This window comes from Carassius carassius, chromosome 4 (genome assembly GCF_963082965.1).
Source record: "Carassius carassius chromosome 4, fCarCar2.1, whole genome shotgun sequence".
Lineage (NCBI taxonomy): Eukaryota > Metazoa > Chordata > Actinopteri > Cypriniformes > Cyprinidae > Carassius > Carassius carassius.
Window position 1 is genome coordinate 764,518 of NC_081758.1, and position 26,121 is coordinate 790,638.

General features: G+C 40.2%; 1 protein-coding gene across 2 annotated transcripts in view; it reads right to left on the reverse strand.

Annotated features, from left to right (window-relative positions):
* The window catches only part of kntc1 (kinetochore associated 1), a 113,942-nt gene that overhangs the window by 73,511 nt on the left and 14,310 nt on the right, over positions 1-26,121 (reverse strand). For both annotated transcript variants that reach the window (XM_059544220.1, XM_059544212.1), the window contains 16 exons: positions 25,829-25,933; positions 25,436-25,479; positions 25,258-25,323; positions 24,638-24,713; positions 24,431-24,553; positions 24,116-24,282; positions 23,921-24,032; positions 20,102-20,245; positions 18,409-18,465; positions 15,185-15,256; positions 14,941-15,060; positions 9,557-9,700; positions 3,520-3,615; positions 2,455-2,558; positions 2,086-2,188; positions 1,809-1,943 (listed from right to left, as the gene is read on the reverse strand). In XM_059544220.1, coding sequence (XP_059400203.1) covers positions 1,809-1,943; positions 2,086-2,188; positions 2,455-2,558; positions 3,520-3,615; positions 9,557-9,700; positions 14,941-15,060; positions 15,185-15,256; positions 18,409-18,465; positions 20,102-20,245; positions 23,921-24,032; positions 24,116-24,282; positions 24,431-24,553; positions 24,638-24,713; positions 25,258-25,323; positions 25,436-25,479; positions 25,829-25,933 — 1,668 coding nt within the window. The remainder of the gene's footprint in view (positions 1-1,808; positions 1,944-2,085; positions 2,189-2,454; positions 2,559-3,519; positions 3,616-9,556; positions 9,701-14,940; positions 15,061-15,184; positions 15,257-18,408; positions 18,466-20,101; positions 20,246-23,920; positions 24,033-24,115; positions 24,283-24,430; positions 24,554-24,637; positions 24,714-25,257; positions 25,324-25,435; positions 25,480-25,828; positions 25,934-26,121) is intronic.

Sequence of the window (26,121 nt, forward strand, 5' to 3'; positions counted from 1 at the left end):
CAAACACTAGTGCTGGGCGGTAAACCGGTTCATACCGAAAACCGGTGTATACTTTCGTTACGATGTTAATTTTGAATATACCACCATACCGGTGTATTTAATTACACAGCGTTCGGAATGAACGTTATGCTGCACCGCGGCCGCGCGACACTGTTTCAGACGGACCCTTTACAATGTTGCACTTCTAAGCAGCGACTGCGAGGCGTGGTGAGGGTACACCATAGACAGGGGAACACACAGCAGTGCTCTGGTGTTACGTTATAATGCCTGTTTCACACAGTCCGTCTGCAGTGCGTATTAACGGATTTCAGCTGCACGAGGTTTCAAGGAGCGGTGCTCTGCAGCAGTGCAGCGATTGTTAATGTACTGAGTCTATTTTTGCTGTGCTGCAGGCGCTGAATTAAAGTGAAAGCGCATTGTTCGCGGGAAAAATGAACATGGATTGACATGTAAACGCAGCCACATGGGTTTTTGGCTAGGTTTAAAACAAGAAAAAGAGCACTTTTAGATAAACAAGGAAAACAATATATATGTTCACTTTTATGGAAGCAGAAAAACAAAGTTCATTAAGACCCATGGGATTGTTTGTGATAGAGATTTAAATGCAAAATGCACGAGATTGTTTCTGTCTGTGGTGTTTTAATTTTAAATATTTTAACAAGAAAAGTAGGCTAATTATTGTGTTTTATTATAAATGTTTTGCCGCTTGCTTGAGCAGCTTATTATACAAACCTAGAAATAAAATGCATGAATAATGCGTTGTTTATATTTATTGAGTTTAAACTAATGTCTATATGAAAGATTGTTACTGTTCTGTGATAAAAGACTTACGCTGCTGAAAAAAAAAAAAAAAATATAATAATATATATATATATATATATATATATATATATATATATATATATATATATATATATATATATATATATATATATATATATATATATATATATATATATATATATATATATATATATATATATATATATATATAATTATTATTTTTTGCATGATATGAAATCAAAACAATGAACAAATGTTGTGTTTGTGGACTAAACTGACGCGGATCAGTAGCGGACTGCAAACACGTCCTGTGTGAAAGCACAATGAGTCCATGCTGCGGACTGCATATGCACCGCAGGCAGATTATGCATATATAATATCCATTTTATGCAAGTGCTGTCGGGCTAAAATTGTCGCCAAAGGCGGCAACACGAGCAATTTTCTCCAGCACCTTAGCCGCAAGCACGTCTTGGAATATCAACCAGCAGAAAATGCATTGTACACCTGATTATGCATGAAAAAAAAAACCCGTCATAAACCGGAAAACCGGTATAATTTTGAAAAAAACCAGTATATACATTTTTGGTCAAACCGCCCAGCACTATGAAACACCAACTGCTCAAACTGATCTTCAGCGTTTGACACTAGATGTAAAATGACTTTGTTCCTTGTTCTCTGATCTGTTTTCCTGAGCTGGACGTGTAAGTAGCTCACGGTCCTTGCATCATTTCAGGAAGACGGCTTGTTCTATTCCACCTTATTACAACTTTGTTTTTTTGTTTTGTTTTTTGACTCTACAGTATAAGTTCTGTTCATATGTCTTCCTTATGAACTTATGAAATAATCATTATTAAATCTTATTATCAAATCATTAAAATGTCTATTTTAACAAATTGTAGCACTTTTTAATCTGGCTGAAGTAAGAAGTATAGCAAGCTCAGGATGTCACACTGTCTTCTGAGAAGGCTTGCATCGTGAGAACATCTGGAAAGTTGTGAAAACACTATCGTGGATGTTTTCTTTACTTTGTTGTGCTGGATGAGATGGATGCAGTGAAGATGGTGGATCTCTGCTGGGTTTAGTTTGTAGGCCTGGATTAACTTCAGCGAGTCCTGGAGGGAGGTGGGCAGGTCCTGCTTGAGGATGTGCCTCACAAGCATCTGAGCAAAGCACAGTAAAATATCAGACACTTGCAGGAACAGAGAGAGCAACACAAAGATCTGTGATCTAAACCTTCATGGAACGGTCAACTGTTAAATACAACACACATAATAAGAGATTTAGAGCCGAAGACAAACTCACCATGATATCACGGGCGTTAGAAAGGGCTAAGCTGCGGATGCCATAGCATCTGAGAAGCTTCTTTATTTCCATCAGTCTGTAGCCTTCTCTCAGCAGCTCCTGTCTGTAGAAGTGAAGTGAATCATGTTAGAAAGAGTCTAACTGCAGACTGAATAGAGTTCCCAGGTCTTATCCAGGTATGATTTCAGTCAGAACAAACATCCAGCTGAGCTTTAGTGAAAATTGTGTTACAACAATCCTCTATTCCTGCATAAATCGCACCGATGTAATAATCCATCATTCAAAGTGTTGTTTAGAAAGGTTCGCTGCTGTAGACTCTGAAGCCTCCCTGAGGATCATTAACCAGTGATGAAGAGGACAACGACTCACTTGGGATGCTGCTTCTCCAGGTGCTGCTGAACAAGTTTCTCGATGGTCTCGCTCCAGGGCACCACCGCCTTATACATGATCTCAATCACAGCATCCATCACCTTCTGAAACACAGCCGAACACCAGCTTCAGCCAACAGAGCCTACGGTGCTCAAACACACCAGGAGTTTACTGTAAAGTCACTGCTGTCAGCGAGAGGAAAAACTGTGTTGTTGCAACGAGACACACATGCACATAGACACAAAGTACAAAGTTAAAATGTGGAATTTAAAGTAGTAAAGTAATGATTTTAAACATTAAATAGGTCTGGACTGCAAATTATAACTTTTAACCTTTACGTTCTCTGACATTAATGGTTTTGAGTCAGTGGTAAACCATTCGTTCTTGGCTAAAGAACAGAAATCACAAATTATTTTTTCCAGGACAAGATTTTCCAGGACGTTCTATATTTTCCAGGTTTTCCAGGATGCGTGGGATATAGATCGGTGGTGGGAACCCTGCCTATGAACAAACAAGATAGTTATGATTTCTGAAACCTGCAGGATGTTTTGGTAACACTTTAGTATAGAGACTAATTTTCACTATTAACTAGTTGCTTATTAGCATGCCTTTTTATTATCATATTAGCTGTTTATTAGTTCTCATAAAGCATTTCTTCTACATGACCATATTCTGCATCCCTAATCCTACCCTTAAGCTGAACTTAACATCTACTTTACTAATTATTAATAAGCAGTGAATTAGGATGAAGAGGCGAGAGTCGTAGTTAATGGTTTAATAGTTAAAGTGTGGCCAAGGTTTCTATAGTGCATTGATCTGTGACATGTCCAAAGATCAAGGGAGATAAGATTTCTCAGTTCATTATCTTTTTAAAAGTCCTGATAGCTCTCCATGCCACGAGAAGAGTGTTTCAGTCAGGATCAGGAAGGACAGGTGAAGGGTTCATTATAGATGGGTATCTGTGGTTTCTGGCACAGTGAGTACAGATGCATCACTATTAATGAATTAATAAAGCTTCTATATGAATGCACTGTTAGTGTGTGTGAGCTGAAACACTGATCTCACATTGGTGTCGGTCATGCAGCGCAGCACAGCCACAGCTTTAGCCTCCCATTCAGTGAAGAGCGACGTGATCTGAGAACTGCAGCAGTCTAGCAGCTCCTGGGAAGGAAACGCATCAACACATGAACAGATAACACAATTAATCAAACTTATAACAAATCGTTTAAAAGAAGGCCTGGTCCCAAGAGAGACAGACTCTCACTCACACAGCTAATGTACTGCATAATGTGTGCTAACGTTAATTAAAGAAAGGCCAAATCCTTAGCATTGTGTTAGGAGTCTGAATGCACACGTGTTTATCACTATGTTTATAGACTTATATTAACCTGAAAAATACGAAGCGGCTACAAAAAATGGTTTTAACTAATACCAAACTAATTACCTTATTAATGGCAACCTTGACATCAAAAAGTGTAACTAATATATTCATAATTACTAAAAATGCATTTACTCGAACTGGAAAAACGGAGTTAAATTCTTGGGTTAATTTGGACAGTTTAATGTGGGAAATAAGCACGTGCTACGCCTCTCCCCAAACTGTGATGTGTGTGTCAGTGTTCTAACAAATAATGAGACCCATCAGATTACTGCATCAACACTGTATTAATCTACTGTAAGGGTAGGTCAGTGCTTCTCAATCCCAGTCCTCGCGTCCCTGCTCTGAACATTTACTATGTTCCTCTTATCACTTCAGATGTTTGAGCTATTCGAACGTAAGTGCCCTGTGGACATCACAGGATATTCCCCCGTGATTCCAGTTCGACGTGAACGTATATGTTCCATTCAAAGGGCACTGAGGTGTGTGAGACGTGAATTTAAAATGTATTTATTTACAGAGGTATATGATGTCACGTGTCCGTGTGTGCAGTGCAAATCAGTGAATTAATGTTCTGAAGTGAACTAAACTTCAGATATCCCCAGATATCTAAACAGATATCCCCTGCTCAGGGAGTAGGGAGCAATGAACACTGAGTAGGGAGCATGTCAATGGAAACTCAGTTCATTCACGGCGCTCACTTCTAATGATTATCTGCATCAAGTGTGTTAACAAAGAAATCCGTGTGAAATATGCAGAGCTGGGGGTGTGAGGACCGTAACTGAGAACCGCTGAGGTAATGTTAGGTGTAGTACATGTTAATAAAAGGATTATGCTACCAGCTGTTTTAATGGGAGGTAGCAAAATCTGAAAGGGAAGCACTCATCAGTACACCGGCGCGACGAGACAAAACCAAGAAAACCCATTACAAACAAGGCATTTGCTGCATACAGTGGGGACATATTTACAGATATGACTGCTCTACACTGCTCAAAACTCACATTTCAATCATCAGTGGCAGATCCTTTACATTTAACAACGTACTAAATTTATTGCTTCTTTTATCTGCTTCTTGAATTCATAAACAACAGCAGCACACAACGTAAGAGGAAGATCCATTATATATATATATATATACACACACACATATATATAAAACTAAAATATATAATTTTAAATGAATAAATATGAAAATTAGAGTAAAATATCTATGCATGATATACAGGTGCTGGTCATATAATTAGAATGTCATCAAAAAATTGATTTATTTCACTAATTACATTCAAAAAGTGAAACTTGTATATTATATTCATTCATTACACAGAGAGACTGATATATTTCAAATGTTTATTTCTTTTAATTTTGATGATTTTAACTGAGAACTAAGGAAAATCCCAAATTCAGTATCTCAGAAAATTAGAATATAACTTAAGACCAATACAAAGAAAATGTTTTTAGAAATCTTGGCCAACTGAAAAGTATGAAGATGAAAAGTATGAGCATGTACAGCACTCAATACTTAGTTGGGCTTCTTTCCCCTGAATGACTGCAGCAATGCGGCGTGGCATGGAGTCGATCAGTCTGTGGCACTGCTCAGGTGTTATGAGAGCCCAGGTTACTCTGATAGTGGCCTTCAGCTCTTCTGCATTCTTGGGTCTGGCATATCACATCTTCCTCTTCACAATACCACACAGATTTTCTGTGGGGCGAGGTCAGGCTCTGGAGTCTAAGGGTATTTTTGGGGCCTGGAGAAGTTTTGTCATGCCCTGACATTTGTGCTTTTTTCAGTTTCTTATAAATATCTAAATGGGTAAAGTCTAATCTCACTGTAATCAGCACAAACTGGGCTGTAATAATATGTGAAATGCATGCATGTACATGATTGTGTTTTTGAGAAAAAAAAATGATTATGCGTGGTTAGTGAAAAACTAAAAATGCTAAATCACTTGAATAAGGCCATAAAACATACAGAACAATGGTTCCCGGGATTTTTGAGAACTGGAGCTTGTAGCCTAGAATTTTTCTTTCTAAATGATGTGAAAATCATCTTGTTTACTCACTCACAGAAAACAATATATTGATTTACATTTTCTAAGACACTTTTTGTTGGTAAAAGTCATATGCGAGTAAAAAAATACGTCATGACGAGGAAAAAAAAACATAAGTCGCACTGGACTATAAGTCGCATTTATTTAGAACCAAGAACCAAGAGTTCACATTACCGTCTCCAGCAGTGAGAGGGCGCTCTGTGTGTTCAGTGTAGACTACAGGAGCAGTGAGCAGCACAGAGCGCCCTCTCACTGCTGGAGACGGTAATGTGAACTCTTGGTTCATTTCTCTTGGTTCATTTCTCTTGGTTCATTTCTCTATGACCAGCCAAACTATGAAAAAAGTGTGACTTATAGTCCGGGAAATACGGTATATAATTTTATGTTTGTAGTTTATTTAGAATATATTTAATTATCCCACAACATACTTTAATATCCACTTGGGGGAGCAGTTAAACAGTTTATCAGGAACAATCAAAGCTGACTTTCAAACTATTTTTTTTGCATCATTACTCCAGTCACACAATCCTTCAGAAATCCTTTTAACAATCAGATTTTCTACGAAACATTTGTTGTTATTATCATCATCATTATTATTAATGTTGAAAAGAGCTGAGAATATTTTTTTCAGGTTTTTTGGGGATAAATTGAAAGAACAGCATTGTTTCTTCCATTTGTTACAGTTATCTATTTGTTACATTTATATTATTTACATCAAGCTTTTGAAGGGTATAGTGTTGTATATTGTTATTGAAACTACATAATGTTTCACTTGATTATACATTTAGTCGGGAATTATAGTTTGGGAAAAGTCGAACTAGTAAAATGCTTACACGTTGTGTGAAAACTAGTACAAGTATATAAATAAATAAAAAGAGACTTACTCATGTTTATGATCTCTGCTGAATAAAGTGCTTCATTCTTTTTTTTTCTGAGGAAATCCATTTCTCAAATCGTCAACCACATGACATCTTTTTGGGGTGATTTATGTCTTATTCCTCTCATCGCGAAGCAAACAGTAAAATAAAAGAACTTGAAGAACAGTCTCGCTGTGTTTTCTTCTGTGTGAGCGTATTCAAGCCGCGCGCTTCAGTTTGAATCTGAATAGCGCGTTCAGCGCGGGGGCGTGGTCACATTAGATATAATGAAGGGAGACATGAAAAACAGACATTGCGTTGTTTTCATAAGGATAACTTTATCACAGAAAATTTGTTTTCGGCGGCACTTATTTAGTTTAAAAGTAAACATGTCAAGCTTTCTATAGATGTCTCTCTCATGTCTCTTCGTTGAGTATTCACGGAGTTACAGTTCATTTTAATGACGTGTTGGTAAATGAAGATCGGCGCAGACAAAGGCTGCAGACAGCACACCTTGTTTGTTATCTTTATTTTATAAGTGCACAAAGTTCTGTTGTTATGTATGTATACAAAAAAAGTAGACCCTTTACAGATTCAATTGATGTATTGCTCTTATCTTTACGATCAAAACTGAAAGTGTAATTTAAGTTCTTTTTGGGGTTATCAGGAGAAAATCCACGTTAATCGACCCCAGAGGGTTAAACCAGGTACTGGTAGCTTTGGCACTGTGTGCAGGTGCCAAGTCCTGTTGGAAAACGAAATCTGCATCTCCATAAAGTTGGTCAGCAGTAGGAAGCATGAAGTGCTCTAAGGCTACGTTCACACTGCAAGGCTTAATGCCGATTTTTAAAAAAAAAAAAATTATTATTTTTTTTTTGCAATTTTTTTTTTGCAAGGCCGTTCACATTTTTCAATTAAATGCGACCTTTTGTGATCTCCTGTGTGAACGTGAAATGACCCAGAAGTGATGGGTCACGCGCAGAAGAGTACTCAACGCTCAACGACGTCACTCGTTGTTTGCGGAAGTAGCTAACGTTAAACATGGATGTCAACAACAGTGTAGTCAACAACGGAGCTCTTTTTGCAATATTAAAGTTATTTTCCCAACGGAGCCAGCACAATTACAATCTTCCCGTTTTAAGAAGAACATTAAAAAGGAGGAGGAGAGCAAGGTTTTTGGCCATGGCGTTTTGTGGAGCAGTGTTAGCAACGTCGGTACAGAGAAACGTGTGGGTGCGGAGTCGCAGCCAGGAGTGGTGGGATACTGATGTGAGTGGCTTCACTAATACAGAATTCATCAGTTTATCTTCTCGTTCCCGCCTACTTCAACGCAGACGTATGACGTTTGTAGCGTATCAATGACGTACGGGTCGGATACATGTGGCCTGGCCATTCAGACGGAGGTCGCATTTCAAAAGATCAGATACGTATCGGATTCAGGACCACATACCCAAGTGGCCTGGGTCGCATTTGAAAAGATCGGATCTGTGTCATTCAGATCAGTCAGTCATGAAAAGATCAGATAAAGGTCGCATAGGGGCAAAAAAAATCGGAATTGGGTCGTTTCAGCCTGCAGTGTGAACGTAGCCTAAAACTTCCTGGTATACGGCTGTGTTGACCTTGGACCTCAGAAAACACAGTGGACCAACACCAGCAGATGACATGGCACCCCAAACCATCACTGACTGTGGAGACTTTACACTGGACCTCAAGCAACGTGGATTGTGTGACTCTCCTCTCTTCCTCCAGACTCTGGGACCCTGATTTCCAAAGGAAATGCTAAATTTACTTTCATCAGAGAACATAACTGTGGTCCACTCAGCAGCAGTCCAGTCCTTTTTGAAGTGAGACGCTTCTGATGCTGTCTGTTGTTCAAGAGTGGCTTGACACAAGGAGTGCGACAGCTGAAACCCATGTCTTGCATACGTCTGTGTGTAGTGGTTCTTGAAGCACTGACTCCAGCTGCAGTCCACTCTTTGTGAATCTCCCCCACATTTTTGAGTGGGTTTTGTTTCACAATCCTCTCCAGGGTTTGGTTATCCCTATTGCTTGTACACTTTTTTCTACCACATCTTTTCCTTCCCTTCGCCTCTCTATTAATGTGCTTGGACACAGAGCTCTGTGAACAGCCAGCCTCTTTTGCAATGACCTTTTGTGTCTTGCCCTCCTTGTGCAAGGTGTCAATGGTTGTCTTTTGGACACCTGTCAAGTCAGCAGTCTTCCCCATGATTGTGTAGCCTACAGAACTAGACTGAGAGACCATTTAAAGGCTTTACAGGTGTTTTGAGTTAATTAGCTGATTAGAGTGTGGCACCAGGTGTCTTCAATATTGAACCTTTTCACAATATACACAGTACCGAGATACTGAATTTGGGATTTTCCTTAGTTGTCAGATATAATCATCAAAATTAAAAGAAATGAACATTTGAAATATATCAGTCTGTGTGTAATGAATGAATATAATACACAAGTTTCACTTTTTGAATGGAATTAGTGAAATAAATCAACTTTTTGATGATATTCTAATTATATGACCAGCACCTGTATTATATCTTTGTAAAATAAAGAGATTAATTTAAATGACAACTTCTTGATTCTGTTTAATTTTTCTCTAATAAAGAGATTATTTTAGGTTGTAAACACTGTAATCAATGCACTCAGTAATCTGCTGCGTTGGCATGCACTGAAAATACATTTTTCAAATAAAGACATCAGTCTTGGTGATTATATCACTCAATCAATCACTGCTTATTAGTTAATGGTGTCCCCCATAATCATCAGAGCCCCTCGGTGACCACCACAGAGAGAAACCCTCTAACCTTGATGTAGTGTAAGAGGGTGTGGTCCAGGTCCAGTCCGTTCTCCAGAGCATAGGGTTCAACACTGCTCTTAATCACAGCAGCGATCAGCTCCGGGGCCTGTACCTTATCCAGCATCAGGAAGGCCATGCTGCGCGTGCTTCCCTGCACAGAGAGAGACAGTCCTCATGCATGCACACAGAAGATCCTCCTGTGTTAGAGGAGTTCAGTCGGCTCTCTTTGATTATGCAGAGCCATTTCTGTCCAGTATAAATCAAGTCAAATGAAAAACACTCCATACACTGATCAAAACATGGCTACCAAGACTGGTCCCAGGGCCACGGTTTTCCTGTACACATTTCACATTTACAGCTTTCTAGAGCACAAGCCATCATAGTTAATAAAGCTTCACTAAAGTGTTCACAACTTTCAAAATGAAAAACAAAAAAAGAGAGAGACTGATAATGGCATTCAGAAGAGAGAACAATATTAAATTCACCATCACTCCCAAAGCCACTGTATTAGACAAACCCTCAGCAGCACTAACTCGGTTTAGTTTTTTTTTTTGTAGTTTGATGTTAAGGTAAAATTATAAAAAGTGTAGTGTTATAAATCAACATTTTATTAACAAATTATATATATATTTATGTAACCCAGGTTAAAATCTGTCAAAATAAAATGTTTGTATATTGGTTCTGTCGTCCCCGTCCCTTTAAATTGCCTGTGTGGAGTACGTGCCCTGCGACCTCACGTAACGCCAGTCACCTGACTGTGCTTAGCCAATCACACGTTTGAGCACGAGTGTTTAACCTCATTCAGAGGTGTGGGGAAGCCGATCGACAGCTGTGGACAGGTTTGTGTCGTACAAACTATTCACTCTTGTGCTCAATTCATGCTTTTAAGTTAAGCATCTCATTGTAACTTTTTAGAACAACTTACTGGCTGCAGGGAATTCGTCGCCGCCATCAGGTTATGTTACATAGAGGAACTGATGAGTAATCTGAATGAATGAACTACATGCTGGAGGCTAAAATATTAAGTCAGCAGCGCTGAACATTAGCATTAGTGTTAGCTTTAACATTGGCAATGGCTGCTCTAAACAAAGTGAAGTGAAGTGAAAGTGACATACCGCCAAGTACAGTGACCCATACTCCGAATTTGTGCTCTGCTTTTAACCCATCCAAAGTGCACACACACACACACACCGTGAACACACACACACACACACACAGTGAACACACACACACACACTGTGAGCACACACCCGGAGCAGTGTTCATCATTTATGCTGCGGCGCCCGGGGAGCAGTGGGGGGTTCGGTGCCTTGCTCAAGGGCAGCTCAGTCGTGGTATTGAAGGTGGACAAATGGTTTTGATTCCTTTTATGCTGTTGAGAAGTCGGCCATTGTTTTTGGTTTACAAATAGATTTGTTTGCACTAAGTGTGTTTACATATATTAAGAAAATCAGATTACAGTACTGTTGGATTATTTATTTGAACTTTGTGCAGGCAATGCAACTTTAATATTGCACTTTTGACTGTGCTGTCAGGCACTTTATGATTATTATTTGTAGCTTGTACATTTATTGATTTATTTTGTAATGATTTAGAATTGTGTACACATGGAAATGATATTTGAGTGTGGAATTAGCTAAAGTTTAATGCAAACTTAGTTCCAACCCTGTTATTTACTGGTCCTGTTGTTTCACCACAGGCCAGGTTCTCTCTCTCTCTGGAGATGAATGATGGCGAGCTGAATTACTACGGCTAGGAGCCTAACATCCGCGCAGCATCCTACTGGTCTGGTAGGAAGGTTGTCTGCAGCCTGTCCCCCCCACACGTCTCCATAGACTAGCGCTTCAGTCGCACATGCACATGCTTTCCCTTGACGAACAATAACCTATGGACTTATCAATATAAACTCTCATAAAACCCCTGTGGGTTGTCACGTTAGTCTTGAAGAAACCAAACATCACTGGGACAGTTTTTTTCTCTTTTTTGTTCTTGTGTGTGGTATTTGCTGTAATTTCTATTATTATATCTTACTTGAACAATAACCTCAAAGTGCACTTAATTATAACCGGTTCAACTGCAGTCTGTAAATATTTTGGGTTTTTCCTATTTTTTTTTCTTCATTATTTCTGGTTGTAAATATTTTGTTTAATCACTTTTCAATACATGGTACCTGCACCAAATTTAAAATCATGTTTCTGTGTTACTGACCACCAGCTCCTGTAGCCGAATTTAGACTTCTGTGATTTAACTAGCCTATAGTATTTCCATAGCTACCTATTCAACTTATTATAGCTAATATTAATGACATATCAATATTGGCTAGCAAGTCTCAGGGTTTCCCATACATTCATTAATTTGTGGCGGCCCGCGACCACCACGGATTGATTCAGATTTTTAAACTATTTAATATGGGTACAATTGTATTTTATTGTCGAGCTGCGCGCTGCTTGCTCCCTCCCTCTCACAAACTGACAACAGAGGCACGCGCGACTAGCCACGATCTGAATCAAAACATGAGCATGCGTTAGTTAGAGGACGGATCACCGGTGCTTAATGCTTATTCCCCCAGCGAAGATCGGTTAGTAATGAACACTGTTGCTCAACATAACTCTGAGAAGTTAGTTAGTCTATCTTAAGCGCTGTCGCGTTTCCATTACAGATTCGCGCAAAACTTTTGTGTGTTTTTTTTCTAAATATCGATAAACAACTATTGCGAAATGACGGCGTTTCCATTAACCGATGTTATGCGACTAAAACGTCATTTTTTTCCTCTCGCGATCAGTCCTTCCAAAAATCATGGCAACGGATGTTGGTAGGTTTATATATATCACAGCCACCAGGCGAGACATTACATTATTATTATCTCCAGGTTCAGGTTGGTGTGTGTCGGTTTTTGTCCACCTCAATCTCCAGGTTTGTGTGTGTGTCAGAGTCTGTGTGTGTCTTTTTGAATGTGTGAGTGTGTGAGCCTGTGTTTGAGTGTGTCAGTAAGTTTGTGAGTTTGTGTGTGTGTGTGTGTGTGTGTGTGTCCATCTCCAGGTCCAGTTTGGTGTGTGTGTGAGCCTGTGTGTGTCTGAGTCTGTGTGAGTCTTTTTGAATGTGTGAGTGTGTGAGCCTGTGTTTGAGTGTCAGTAAGTTTGTGAGTTTGAGTGTGTGTGTGTGTGTGTCCATCTCCAGGTCCAGGTTTGTGTGTGTGTGAGCAAAATTTGCAACAAGAAGTCTGTGGAGCAGTCATAGCATAGAAAGTGTAGCAATAGCATAGCAATGTCTTTAAAGGGATAGTTCACCCAAAAATGAAAATTCTATCATCATTTACTCACCCTCAAGTTGTTCCAAACCTGTATGAGTTTCTTTGTTCTGCTGAACACAAAGCAAGATATTTGGAAGTATGTTTGTAACCAAACAGATCTCGGACCACATTCACTACCATAGTATATATATTTTTCCTAATATGGAAGTCAATGGGGACTGAGATCTGTTTGATTCTGTCATTCTTAAAAATATCTTCCTTTGTGTTCAGCAGAACAAAGAGTAATAGGGGTGTGCACGGATAGTCGAACATTCGAATATTCGTTCTGCTCTAATTATTCGATTAATAAAAATGATATTCGAATTTTGCAAAAAAAAAAAAAAGTTCACAAAATCTAATTTGGTCACTTTCTGTGATTCTCCACGGCATATTTGAAGGTGTATGCAAGCAAAAATAATTAATGAATGAATAAGGGGCCATTCACATATCGCGCCTAATAACGCGTGGAAAAGGCTATGCGCGCCGCTTTCTCCTTCTTTCCAAAGCGCTCGGGCAGAAGCGCTCCTGAGGCGACGCGCTCTCTCCATGAAGACTCGGAAATTTCAGCAAAGGATAAATGGATTTGCAGCACAAAAAAAATCGCTTTCAGTAGCTCTGCTACTAAATTTATTTCAAAATGGCAATCCATATACAGCTATGATCAGCTGTTCCTTCATCTTGGCTGAGCTTTCAACGTTTTTACAGGAAAGGATGAAGCTGATTGGTTAGTTCTTGTCACATGACCTGCGGTGCACTTGCGGCATTCAGAAAAGTTGAGATGTTTTTAACTCGATGCTGTGCGGACGCGCCTGGAAAAAACGGGACCGCGTCGCACCGCGTGTGCATCGCGACCGCGTCGCTTCCATTATGAGCGCGCATAACGCGCGCCTACATTGAAAATAACGAACTTGAGCATGCAAAAGACGCGATATGTGAATGCCCCCTAAAAGAACTGCGGTCTTCTAGTACTTCAAATATGCCGTGGAGAATCACAGAAAGTGATCCAAGAACATTGTTGCAGCATCTCTCAAGCAACGAATAAACACAGCTAACTTGGAGAATGCAGTGAAAACTCCTCTTCTCGCGTCTGCCCTAGACCCTCGGCACAAACATCTCAGGTTTCTCGATGAAAACATGAGAGAAGTAAGAAAAAAAAACTTTTTTGAACATTATCAGATCATTTTCCTTGTTGTGAGTGGTGCGGATGCAGTCGCCGTCACCAACGATGATGAGGATGCAATGCCCACTCGTCGAAAAAGGCTGAGCCAGTTATCCAGCGATGATTACAGAGAGTCCAGCCGAGACGAGTGGGAACAGTTCTTGCTGGAGCCATGTATTCCACCAGATGAGGATCCCATTCAGTGGTGAAACGACAACACGAAGCGCTTCACAAAACTTATTCGCTTAGCACACCGTTATTTGTGAGTCCCGCCAACGTCTGTGCCGTCAGAGCGTGTTTTCTCCGCGGCCGGCCTTATTGTTAACAGACTAAGGAGCCGACTTTCCCCCAATCATGTTTACATGCCCGTATTTCTTAACAAGAACATGTAAAACAATAGAAAAAAAGCAAAAAAGATTTGCTGACAGTTTAAAAGTTAAGTGTAAGCTACATTCTGTACAATAGCCTAATTGCTGCAGGCTGCTTCACGTTTTTTCTTTGTTCACTTTTTTTTTTTTTTTGCTTTTAATCTGTACTTTGTTTGTTTGCACGCATTGTTAAAGGTTTTCAGCTACAAAATACGATGTGTAATGTTCAAGCTTATTGTGTGTAAGCTTGTTCAAAATGACGAAAACAAATGTTGCTGAAAAATAACGTCTGACTCATTAAACTTAATTTAAATAAACGAATATTCGAATATTCAGCATTTCATTCATCTTACTTGCAAAAATAAATTATACATATACAAATTAAATCAGATCATGCACGCACTACAAACACTGAACCTCATATGCAAACCTGAAAATTAAGAAATTGCCATCACTGTAATATTTCACTGCATATTCATACATATATATAGCACTTTTGGGGGGGGGGGTTACTAATAAATGGATAGGATTTCTAAAACTATTATTCTCCCAATCCCAATCCTTCACAGACTCACCCTTTCGTAGTCGGACAGGGACAGACGACAGCTGTATTTGGAGTAGAGCTCACAAAGCTGTCTGAGGTTTGCCACCAGTGACCTCAGGTTTTGCACTTCCTCTGATCCACAGTTTTCAGCCTGAAAAACAATTACATTCTCATCTGAGGACAAATTATCATTCTGGTCAGTGCTACTCTCTCACAATGACTTACCAGGAATATGGTCAAACAGATTCAAAATTTGGGACAAACTTGACATTTACCAAACCCATAGAGCTCCAGAGGGAAGGCAGGCCAAGTTCAGCCAGAACCAGTCCGTTATGAGGCCAGTCACTCTGTAGGTACATAATAATAATAAAGACTGAGATATTAAAGCTTCATTTCATTGAGGTTAATTATTTTTATGACTAGATACATCAATTATGACACTTTGGCTAGTTAAATTAGTTAAAGTCACTTACAATGCTAATACTTAAGACCCCTGTGGTGAAAACCCAATCTGGTGTTTTAATATGCTAAAAGACAAGCCATGTGCAAACTCATCAGTCAACAGCATTGCTGAACAGTGTCCCAAAGACAGTCTCAAAAACAGCTGATTTCCCATCGGCAGAAACATCCCATCATCTGCGGTCAAGGTTTGTGTTACATTATTACATATTATTAGCTGTTGATAACCATTAAGTGTCAGGTGTTGCAGAGGCGATACATAAAACTGTGTATAGTGTAGGTGGGGACTAATCTGCATATTCGTGAAGCTGCGTTTACTGAATAAGGTAACTGTGCAATTTTGTTTTAAGGCATGAATACAGTTTTCATTGGAAAAATAAAAATGTAATGTCACTTTAATAATCAAAGATGAGCTTTACAGGATAAAATGTGACTGCAAAAGGATTCAGGTCATGAACTGCCCTTTTCCATTATTTTGTTTTGTTCTCTGAGGTCCACTTATACTGTTATTAAGATTCAAGACACTGTACAAAGTTCAAGTTTTTACTGATGCAGTCTAGATCCTCATTAAAGATAAAGTTCATCCACTCTTTCATAAAGTTGGGATCAGAAGGCATGCGATTTTTCCACAGCATGGCACTGCTAAACAGGGAGTGACGTAGAATCGTTGGGCGATGCTAAACAGGGAGTGACGTAGAATCGTTGGGCGATGCTAAACAGGGAGTGACGTAGAATCGTTGGGCGATGCTAAACAGGGAGTGACGTAGAATCGTTGGGCGATGCTAAACAGGGAGTGACGTAGAATCGTTGGGCGATGCTAAACAGGGAGTGACGTAGAATCGTTGGGCGATGCTAAACGGGGAGTGACGTAGAATCGTTGGGCGATGCTAAACAGGGAGTGACGTAGAATCTTTGGGCGATGCTAAACAGGGAGTGACGTAGAATAGTTGGGCGATGCTAAACAGGGAGTGACGTAGAATCGTTGGGCGATGCTAAACAGGGAGTGACGTAGAATCGTTGGGCGATGCTAAACAGGGAGTGACGTAGAATCGTTGGGGGATGCTAAACGGAGTGACGTAGAATCGTTGGGCGATGCTAAACGGGGAGTGACGTAGAATCGTTGGGCGATGCTAAACAGGGAGTGACGTAGAATCGTTGGGCGATGCTAAACAGGGAGTGACGTAGAATCGTTGGGCGATGCTAAACAGGGAGTGACGTAGAATCGTTGGGCGATGCTAAACAGGGAGTGACGTAGAATCGTTGGGCGATGCTAAATGGGGAGTGACGTAGAATCGTTGGGCGATGCTAAACGGGGAGTGACGTAGAATCGTTGGGCGATGCTAAACAGGGAGTGACGTAGAATCTTTGGGCGATGCTAAACAGGGAGTGACGTAGAATCGTTGGGCGATGCTAAACAGGGAGTGACGTAGAATCGTTGGGCGATGCTAAACAGGGAGTGACGTAGAATCTTTGGGCGATGCTAAACGGGGAGTGACGTAGAATCGTTGGCCGATGCTAAACGGGGAGTGACGTAGAAACGTTGGGCGATGCTAAACAGGGAGTGACGTAGAAACGTTGGGCGATGCTAAACAGGGAGTGACGTAGAATCGTTGGGCGATGCTAAACAGGGAGTGACGTAGAATCGTTGGGCGATGCTAAACAGGGAGTGAGGTAGAATCGTTGGGCGATGCTAAACAGGGAGTGACGTAGAATCGTTGGGCGATGCTAAACAGGGAGTGACATAGAATCGTTGGGCGATGCAAAACAGAGAGTGACGTAGAATCGTTGAGGGATGCTAAACAGGGAGTGACAGAATCGTTGGGGGATGCTAAACAGGGAGTGACGTAGAATCGTTGGGCGATGCTAAACAGGGAGTGACGTAGAATCGTTGGGCGATGCTAAACAGGGAGTGACGTAGAATCGTTGGGGGATGCTAAACGGAGTGACGTAGAATCGTTGGGCGATGCTAAACAGGGAGTGACGTAGAATCGTTGGGCGATGCTAAACAGGGAGTGACGTAGAATCGTTGGGCGATGCTAAACAGGGAGTGACGTAGAATCGTTGGGGGATGCTAAACAGGGAGTGACGTAGAATCGTTGGGGGATGCTAAACAGGGAGTGACGTAGAATCGTTGGGCGATGCTAAACAGGGAGTGACAGAATCGTTGGGCGATGCTAAACAGGGAGTGACGTAGAATCGTTGGGCGATGCTAAACAGGGAGTGACGTAGAATCGTTGGGCGATGCTAAACAGGGAGTGACGTAGAATCGTTGGGGGATGCTAAACAGGGAGTGACGTAGAATCGTTGGGGGATGCTAAACAGGGAGTGACGTAGAATCGTTGGGCGATGCTAAACAGGGAGTGACGTAGAATCGTTGGGGGATGCTAAACGGAGTGACGTAGAATCGTTGGGCGATGCTAAACAGGGAGTGACGTAGAATCGTTGGGCGATGCTAAACAGGGAGTGACGTAGAATCGTTGGGCGATGCTAAACAGGGAGTGACGTAGAATCGTTGGGCGGGGCTAAGATGTGACAAATCGGTGGGCGGGGCTAAGCAGGGAGTGACGTAGAATCGTTGGGCGGGGCTAAGATGTGACAAATCGGTGGGCGGGGCTAAGCAGGGAGTGATGTAGAGTCGGTTGTCAGGGCTAAACTATCAGTGCTAAAGAAACAGGCATTGATCTTCTGCGGAGGCAGAGTTTAGCCACACTATTACATCATAGAATGTCACATTCCACAAGCTGTTGTTTTGGCAGATTGGCTTCAATATAAACGTTTTTTTTTTCTTTTCTTTTTTTTTTTTGAGTATGGTCACCTGATGATGTATAGGATGAATCAGGACATTCAGTCTTACACTTTCTAAAATGTGTTTTGGGCACACAATGTGACTGTGATCGATTAGGGTAGACACAGAAAGTGTGACAAATGGCTGGCTTTTCTAGGCTGTGGTTAAAAAATAAGAATAAATCATTCTGAAAAGTAATATCCTTACATTTAAAATATTTAGTTTTTTTAAAAACTGCTCATAAGAGTTCACTACCTTTTCTGTCAACTCCAGATTCCTCGCACGTTGCTCCAACCACCTGGCAAGGATTTTCTGCATATATTTAAAATGTAAGTGTTAATATGTAGCACAACTGAACAGTTTCTTTTACAATCAGTTCTCCATCCTTGGATGCAGGGGGGGGGGGAAAGAAAAGAAAAGAAAAGAAAGAGAAATTACAACAGAATTTGACATTACAAGAAGAACACATAAGAACCATTTGATTTTGAAATGTTTTGTTTGCATTTCATCAGCTTATTTATAGCACAAAACCCTTTTCTTATCCACCTAACAAAGTAAGATTTTATCAGTTTTGATTTTGACCTCCAAGGATTATGAAAATATAACAATCAAGATTTAAAAAAAAATTGCGCCCCATTCTGCCACCTTTCCAGCATTGCACTTAAATCCTCCCTAAAAGCCAATTTTCATGTGTAAATCAGTAAAATCATGTAACGTTACTTTCGCAAAATGGGACATGCTTGAGTTATTAAGTTTAGATTAGATTGTGATTATCCATGTAAACCCTCGTGGGTTATGTAATAGATTAGTGTAAACAGATCCATGTGGCTCTTAAAGTGACAGCAGGATATAGTCCTGCAGCCGACTGTGGGCTTAATATTAATCAAACAACAAAAGACAAAGACAAAACCACTAACTGCTCTTCACAGAAGGTCTTTTGTAGCTTTAATAAGTAACAAAGGAAGTTTAATTCTTACAGTGAAGACTATTCCGTTTTATTTCACATTTGAATGCTTTATACTTGAAATAATTTTTTTTTGTTTTGTTTTGTTAATATGGCCCAGTAATAATCATGTTAAATAATCGTGATTACAATATTGACCAAAATAATGATGATTATGAATTGTGTCATAATCGAGCAGCCCTACATTAATCATCAAGTGTCCCACACGGCTCCGAGGGGTGAATAAAGGCCTCCTGCACGAATCCATGCTTTTGTTTACAGAAGCAAAGTTTCCTTACTTTAGCAAAGGAAATCAGTCTCCTCTTGGCTTGTATCGAAATCTCCCACATTTATATTTACAAATGCTGGTTTTGTACTTCTAATTGGTGAGCGGTGTTTTGTTTTGCTCTCTCGCTGCACTTCTGCATTCATCACTTCTCACTGGTGTTTATGCTACATCCAGCTCAACTTCTTACACACATGCAGTGATTCGCTACAGCCAGGACACTTTTTATGATGGATTGAGGTGCTTTATTGGACTTCTTTTGGACTATTGAAAAATAACAGCCATTCACTGACATTATAAAGCTTGGAAGAGCCAATATTTTTTTTATATAACTCCAATTGTATTCGTCTCAGAAGAAAGTCATACACACCTAGGATGGCTTGAGGGTCAGTAAATCATGGGCAATTTACAATTTTGGGTGAAGTATCAATTTAACTTATTAAAATAATATAATTAAAAAAAATTTCAAAGCCTATTACATGCTAAAAAGAATGGCTTTTAATTATACTGTAAAGTTGAATGGTTATGATTAAAGGCTAGAATTGAGAAAGAAAAGCATTTAACAGAGACATCATTAGCAGGATTAGAATCAATGATGCCAGATGTCATTCAACAGACAACACAATTTGTTTTTTGTTTTTTATAACTGGTGTTTAATTGAAGTCACAAAACACTGATGTGGTCAAGACGATCTGAAAGCATGGAGTTTGAAGTCATACCTGTCCACTGGGCAACACCCTCCACACAAACGGGACCACAACACCCTTAAACCAGAGCCTCAGGTCCTGAGACGGGACGTCCGACGGGATGGAGCCCAGCAGAGCGTGCAGACAGCTCTCATCAAACTCCCTGGAAAACTCCCCCTGGAGATATACACTTCATCTGATCATCATCGAAATCCACCGTAGAAACAAACTTACAATACTGAATAATAATAAATAAATAAAAATTCAAAGTGATTTAAATGATCTAGCACCTTCCTTGTCTCGGTAGTAAATACTGAATACCAAGGTCAGAAATTAATGGGGGCTTGTGGGATATATGCCAACAAAACGAACACAATCTTAAAGCTTGGTGGAGGTGGTGTGATGGCATGGGCTCTAGAACAGGACCTCTTCATTTTATTGATGACTTAATGTATGATGGCAGGAGCAGAATGGATTTGGAAGGGTACAAAATCATCTTGGCTACCAATATTCAAGAAAATGCCACCAAGTCATTAGAAAGCACTTAATATTGGATCGGGACAATGACCCAAAACATCCTCCAGTTCAGTCAAGGACTTTATCAGGGCAAACAAATGTAAAGTCTTAGATTGCCCAAATCAATCTCCAGATTTAAATCCAATTGAACATTAATTTCACCAGCTGAGGAGGAGACAAAAGACAGAAACTCCCAAAACAAGCAACAGTTGGAATTGGCTGCATTAAAAGCTGGAGTAAAGCATTTCAAAGCAGAAGATCGAGAGTGTAATGATTGTCTGTGTGTTACAGACTCACTGCTCTGATTGCATGCAAGGGATCTGCAACTAAATATTAGCTTTTTATCGCTCTTAAGTTCAACTGTTCCAATACTTATGCTCACATCAAATAGTGGGATGAACTCTAAAAGTGCTGTCCTTTTTTTTTTTTTTTTGTTTGTTATTTGTTATTTTTTTTGTATATTGTTATTTGATTTGCGTTTTTAATTTTGCAAAGTCAAGCTTCAGCTTAATATTGTCAGAAGTGTGCAGCACAGTATGGGTATAGTTACCCTGCTGAATAAAACAATAGAAACCACCACAGAAATTCTTATGGTTTCCATTAAAACAATTACAAAATGTATTTTTGCAGTGTGTTTTGGGCATTATTCCCATAGGCATTACTGTTGTTCTATTGTTTCCCATCTGACCAGGGTACAGAACTTCTTAAGTTAAATTTAATACCTTTTACTACCTTTTTAATACCTTCAAAACAGTTTTTAATACCAGCGCGACTTCAAGCTGCAACTGTAGTGGCGTAAATTAAATATCTTTCCAACTGAATAAGATATTGCATCACAATGTAACGAGGTCATTATAACTTAACCAACACTGGACTCAAAAACTGCCCACAGAGATAAGAATAGAAATAATGACAAGAGGAAGGAGACATCTTCATAGATCATTAGTCAGTAACACAACACAATCTAAAAAAGAGGAGGCCGTGAAGTAAGCACAGGTGTTATTAAAATAAATCAAGCTGATACATTTAAGTAAAGCAGAGGGATTCATCAAGATGTCACAATGGTCCTTTGTCCATAGTTTTGGACAAGGCTTCGCAGAAAACACTGCTTCGCAGGGCTTATTGCTTTATTAGAAAACCTTAGCCTTTAATTATAGCATTATTATCCTAAAGTAAAGCATGAGCCAAGCGTTGGGCTACATATCTCAGTGATCGATGTGTCAGGACTGTTTTGTCAAAGTTAGATCATTGGTTCTCCAGCTGTGACTCACTATTGCTGGTACTCAGGATACGATTAAACATACAATACAATAATTTAAACAAAATCCCTATAATTTATGTTAGTCTTTATCAGAGCCATGCTAAACCTCCAGATTAAGCATTACAGTGAGTCTATAGCACTATGCCCATCACAAGCCATGTCAATGTTAGTCACAATGGTGGTACTTGGAAAGCATAATATTTTGTGAGGGTTTAAGAACCGCTGACCTATATATTGAGCTGATTTGAGAGGTGGAGCAGGACCCGTGGCCCGCTGTTTGTGCCTAGACTGGAGCTATTAATCCTGAGTTAGTCTACTCCAACCTCCATTTACTTAAATACATTTTCCAATATTATAGCTACTATTGCCGAATAGCAACAGTAGGTTAAATAATAAAATGATCACAAATGCGTGAAAATGTTCGAATACAAACACTATGTAAGCATATACTGTAGATCTACCAAACAGGTTTTCTTTTTTTGTGATTTTTGCGATCAAAATTACTGATTTTAATGCGGCTTTTCTCAAATGTGCAAATGTCAAATTGTTTTGCAGTGAAAATATAGCACAGAGAACACAGTTATGTCTTTTCTGACTTGGAGAACCGCTCCAGACTAATGTTTGAGGACACCAGCACTAGAGCCATTAAGATCTACAGAAGGTGTCTTCAACACCTGACAGTGAAGCGCCTTGATCACACATCTACAGCTCAGAGATGTGAAAGATGTGTTTTCAGAGTGCTTGTTCATCTGCAGTACGTCTCGAAGATGTTTCCTGTCAGATGTCAAATACACATTTAGTAGAACAGATGTAAAACTGCTTCTGAGACATTTGTCAGAGTAAACCGGATCTTTAGCAGACGTCTTACAGAGGTAATAAATATTGTACATCTGATAAAGTGTACTTTTATTACGGTCATTTATAATGTCTAAATATAATTAAATGAATACAAAAATATATAGGCGATATTAGGGAGTGGAAATGACCTATAAATACTTCTCTGCAGCCATTTACTAGTGGTCATATCTTTTTATTTAATTTTTTTAAATAAGTGTTTGCTTTCTTACATTATAAAACTTAGTTTTATACATGGGGGAAACCTATTAAAGATGAACAAATATCGTCACATTAAAAATAAATTTCAAATTCGGTAATACCTAAAGCATTGAAGTGCTGGTTAAAGTTGTGTGGTCTCAAGTTGTCCTTTAGTTAAACCCATGGAGAATGGTTGAGATCCTGTGTTTATTGAACAATGTTTTCCTGGTTTCCACATCAGTGGCGTTTGTTCTGATATCTGCTTTAACAGAATCCTCCGCTGAATCTGAATGCTTCTCACAAGATTTCACAGAGATGTTGATTCTGTGGTGTATTGGACCGTTTTCTTCACTGTATCTCCCAGCGCTGTGTGTAACGCTGTTGTGTGTCCGGCTCGAGCAGATAAACGGTCTGCGCAGCACGAACTAGCGCCGATTCATTCCACTTTCAGTCTGTTTATCCAGTGTAGCTCTTGTACATCTGTCCTGATGAGAATGCAAGGCTTTCTGCGATAACATCACGGGATGCTCCTAAGCCCAGATTCTGCAGATATTTTGTGGAAATTCTGAAAATTGATTTATTCTGAAAACTTGCATTCCCCATGTTTTAATGACAGAATGGAAGCGATACATGTTTGGCAGCCAGCCAGCCGGGTAACTGGGGTTCATCAGCCATCGTCTATCGGCCCAACCCTAATGCATGTTAGCCTTTATGAAAATGATTGGCCAAACTGATCGTTGGTGCATTTCTCTGAATGACAGAAAACACTCCGAGAAACAACAGGTGCAGTTTAGCTTTGAGTGTTTGAAACTGATGCTTTGTGTTCACTATGAGCTACAGAACACGTGTAAGACTGACTATATGAAAGACTAGGGTTCATCATTTAAACTGCAACTAATTTAGCAGCTAAATTAATTTTAGAGTCTATTAATAATGTTTTAGTGTGTAGAACTATCATAATATGAAACACTCCAACACAGAGTCATTGATGAGCGAACGGTGTCTGCATTAAACCGCATGTAACATGTTTTCAGGAGTACCTCATGTCGAAGCCACAAGTACTGTGCTCCAGTCAGATTGCCCTCCTTCAGAAGAGCGAGGATGTCTTTGAGATAATCCGCACTGTTCAGGAACTCAATCCATGCTATGCCCCTGTAGATGACAAGAGAGATGAGGAGCACAGAATACATGTCCCAGACTCTGATAACGGAGACAGACCGGTCTGCTGAACGTACTCGAAGTGCTGCGGCCCATAGACGCTGGCGAAGGTGGCGAGTTTGGCCAGGGCTGTGTGTATCTGGCAGCAGGGGAAGCGGCTGGAGGTGTAGCTCAGCATCTCTTCAGCGATGCTCAGAGAGGGCCAGGAAGCAGTCAGACAGTACTGCACCACAAACTGCTCGTCCTGCGGGACACGGGACCAACGCATGTTCAGCACAGACAAAACTCTCCTTTGGTTTAGTCTCAATGTCTGACAGGGATCTGAACATATTGACTATACATGACTCGTGTTCAGACTAAGACTGTTATGATCACATGAAGCGGAGTATTACCGTGATCTTCATCAGGTTGGTCTTGGCCTCTTCGATGAGCTCGGGCCACTCCAGGGTTTGATCACTTCCTGATGCTGAGATCAGCTTTTCCAGCACCACATTGAGCTTGACCTTATACACCAGCTACAACACACACAAACAGACCTGCTCAGCTCTCCAGGAACATGCTCTCATAAAGCAGACGCTTACACTTCACCAGGGCCTTACTTCAACATCAAGTCCAAAGGCTTTGGCGAACTTCTCTGCTTCTTCAAACTTGTGCTTATACAGAAGTTTGTTCAGTCTGGAGGGAGAAGATCACACTGTACACAACACTGCAAGCAGACACTGAAAACAACCGCCAGGAAGTCAAGGACAATGTCTTTTACTGAAGTATTGAACTCTCTGGTTTTGTTCAGTCATGTTAGTCTGAAACACTTTGCTTTTTGGATGTTTTACTTCATCGGAGTGGCATGAAGCTTGTGCTGTACTGTTGTGTGAACAAAGACCACAAACGTGTCTGAAAAGGTTAAACGGTCATGAAAGACTAGTTAGTTACAATGTTTGGGGAGAAGGTTACAATCGAATCAGACACAATGCAGACAAAATATCAGCAATGAAGGGGTTAAACTCATTAAACTACACAGAGAAACTGTTGTGACTAACAGAAATAAAGCCATCATTCAGCCATAAATACTGCACTAACAGACTGACATACGGATCTAGATCTGACGAGAATCCTCTCTCATTCAGGTTCAGCCCTGTTTATACAGATCTGTACGTGTCATCTAGTGTCTAAGCCAGACTAAAGGACGAGCGTGAGTCTCCTGTATGTTTGAGGAGCACACCTGTTCTCTGGCAGAGCCTCGGTGAAGCATCGGATCACAACAGCAGACACTGGATCTTCAGGACCGCTAGAAGACATTCAAATCAGAAATCATCCAGAAATATACTGCAACAACATATTAACATCACAATAACAATGGTCTTAATATTCATAGACTCATGAGTGTGTCTGTGAGCCACCTCTTTGTGTTCGGCACAACTCCCTCCAGCAAATAGATCGGATCCTGAGGAAAACAGAGGATTTAGGAGTTTGCTCGGCCATAACTCTCCCCGACTGATATATTACTTCAAACAAGATAATCGGCACTGGTCATCAATACTGGTTAATAACATAAACCCACATCTATAATTAAAATTTATCCCATAGGCTTTCCAGCACCAGCCGTGAAGAGAAGAAATAAACACAGCCAGTGCTGCTTTAATCAGTGTACAGCAGAATATAATATTAGACTCAGATACAGCTAGCAGAAACTAGACTGGACACCTCTACAAGCCACGTAGACAACAGCGCATCAGAAACTAATCTGTTACATCTGCATTAGATGATTTCCACAGATCCAGTGTTTTAATTACCATGCTGATTCCCCTCTGGATCAACCACGACTCTGAAGACACTTCTAGAGAGTAGAAAACCTCCATCGAAGGCAGCGACTGCACCACCAGCTTCCTGCCACGACCCTTAACACAGAGAAGAAGATCACAACCCCAAACACAGAGAAGATTACCACCCCAAACACAGAGAAGGAGAAGATCCCAAGACCAAACACAGAGAAGGAGAAGATCACCACCCCAAACACAGAGAAGGAGAAGATCCCAACCCCAAACACAGAGAAGGAGAAGATCCCAACCCCAAACACAGAGAAGGA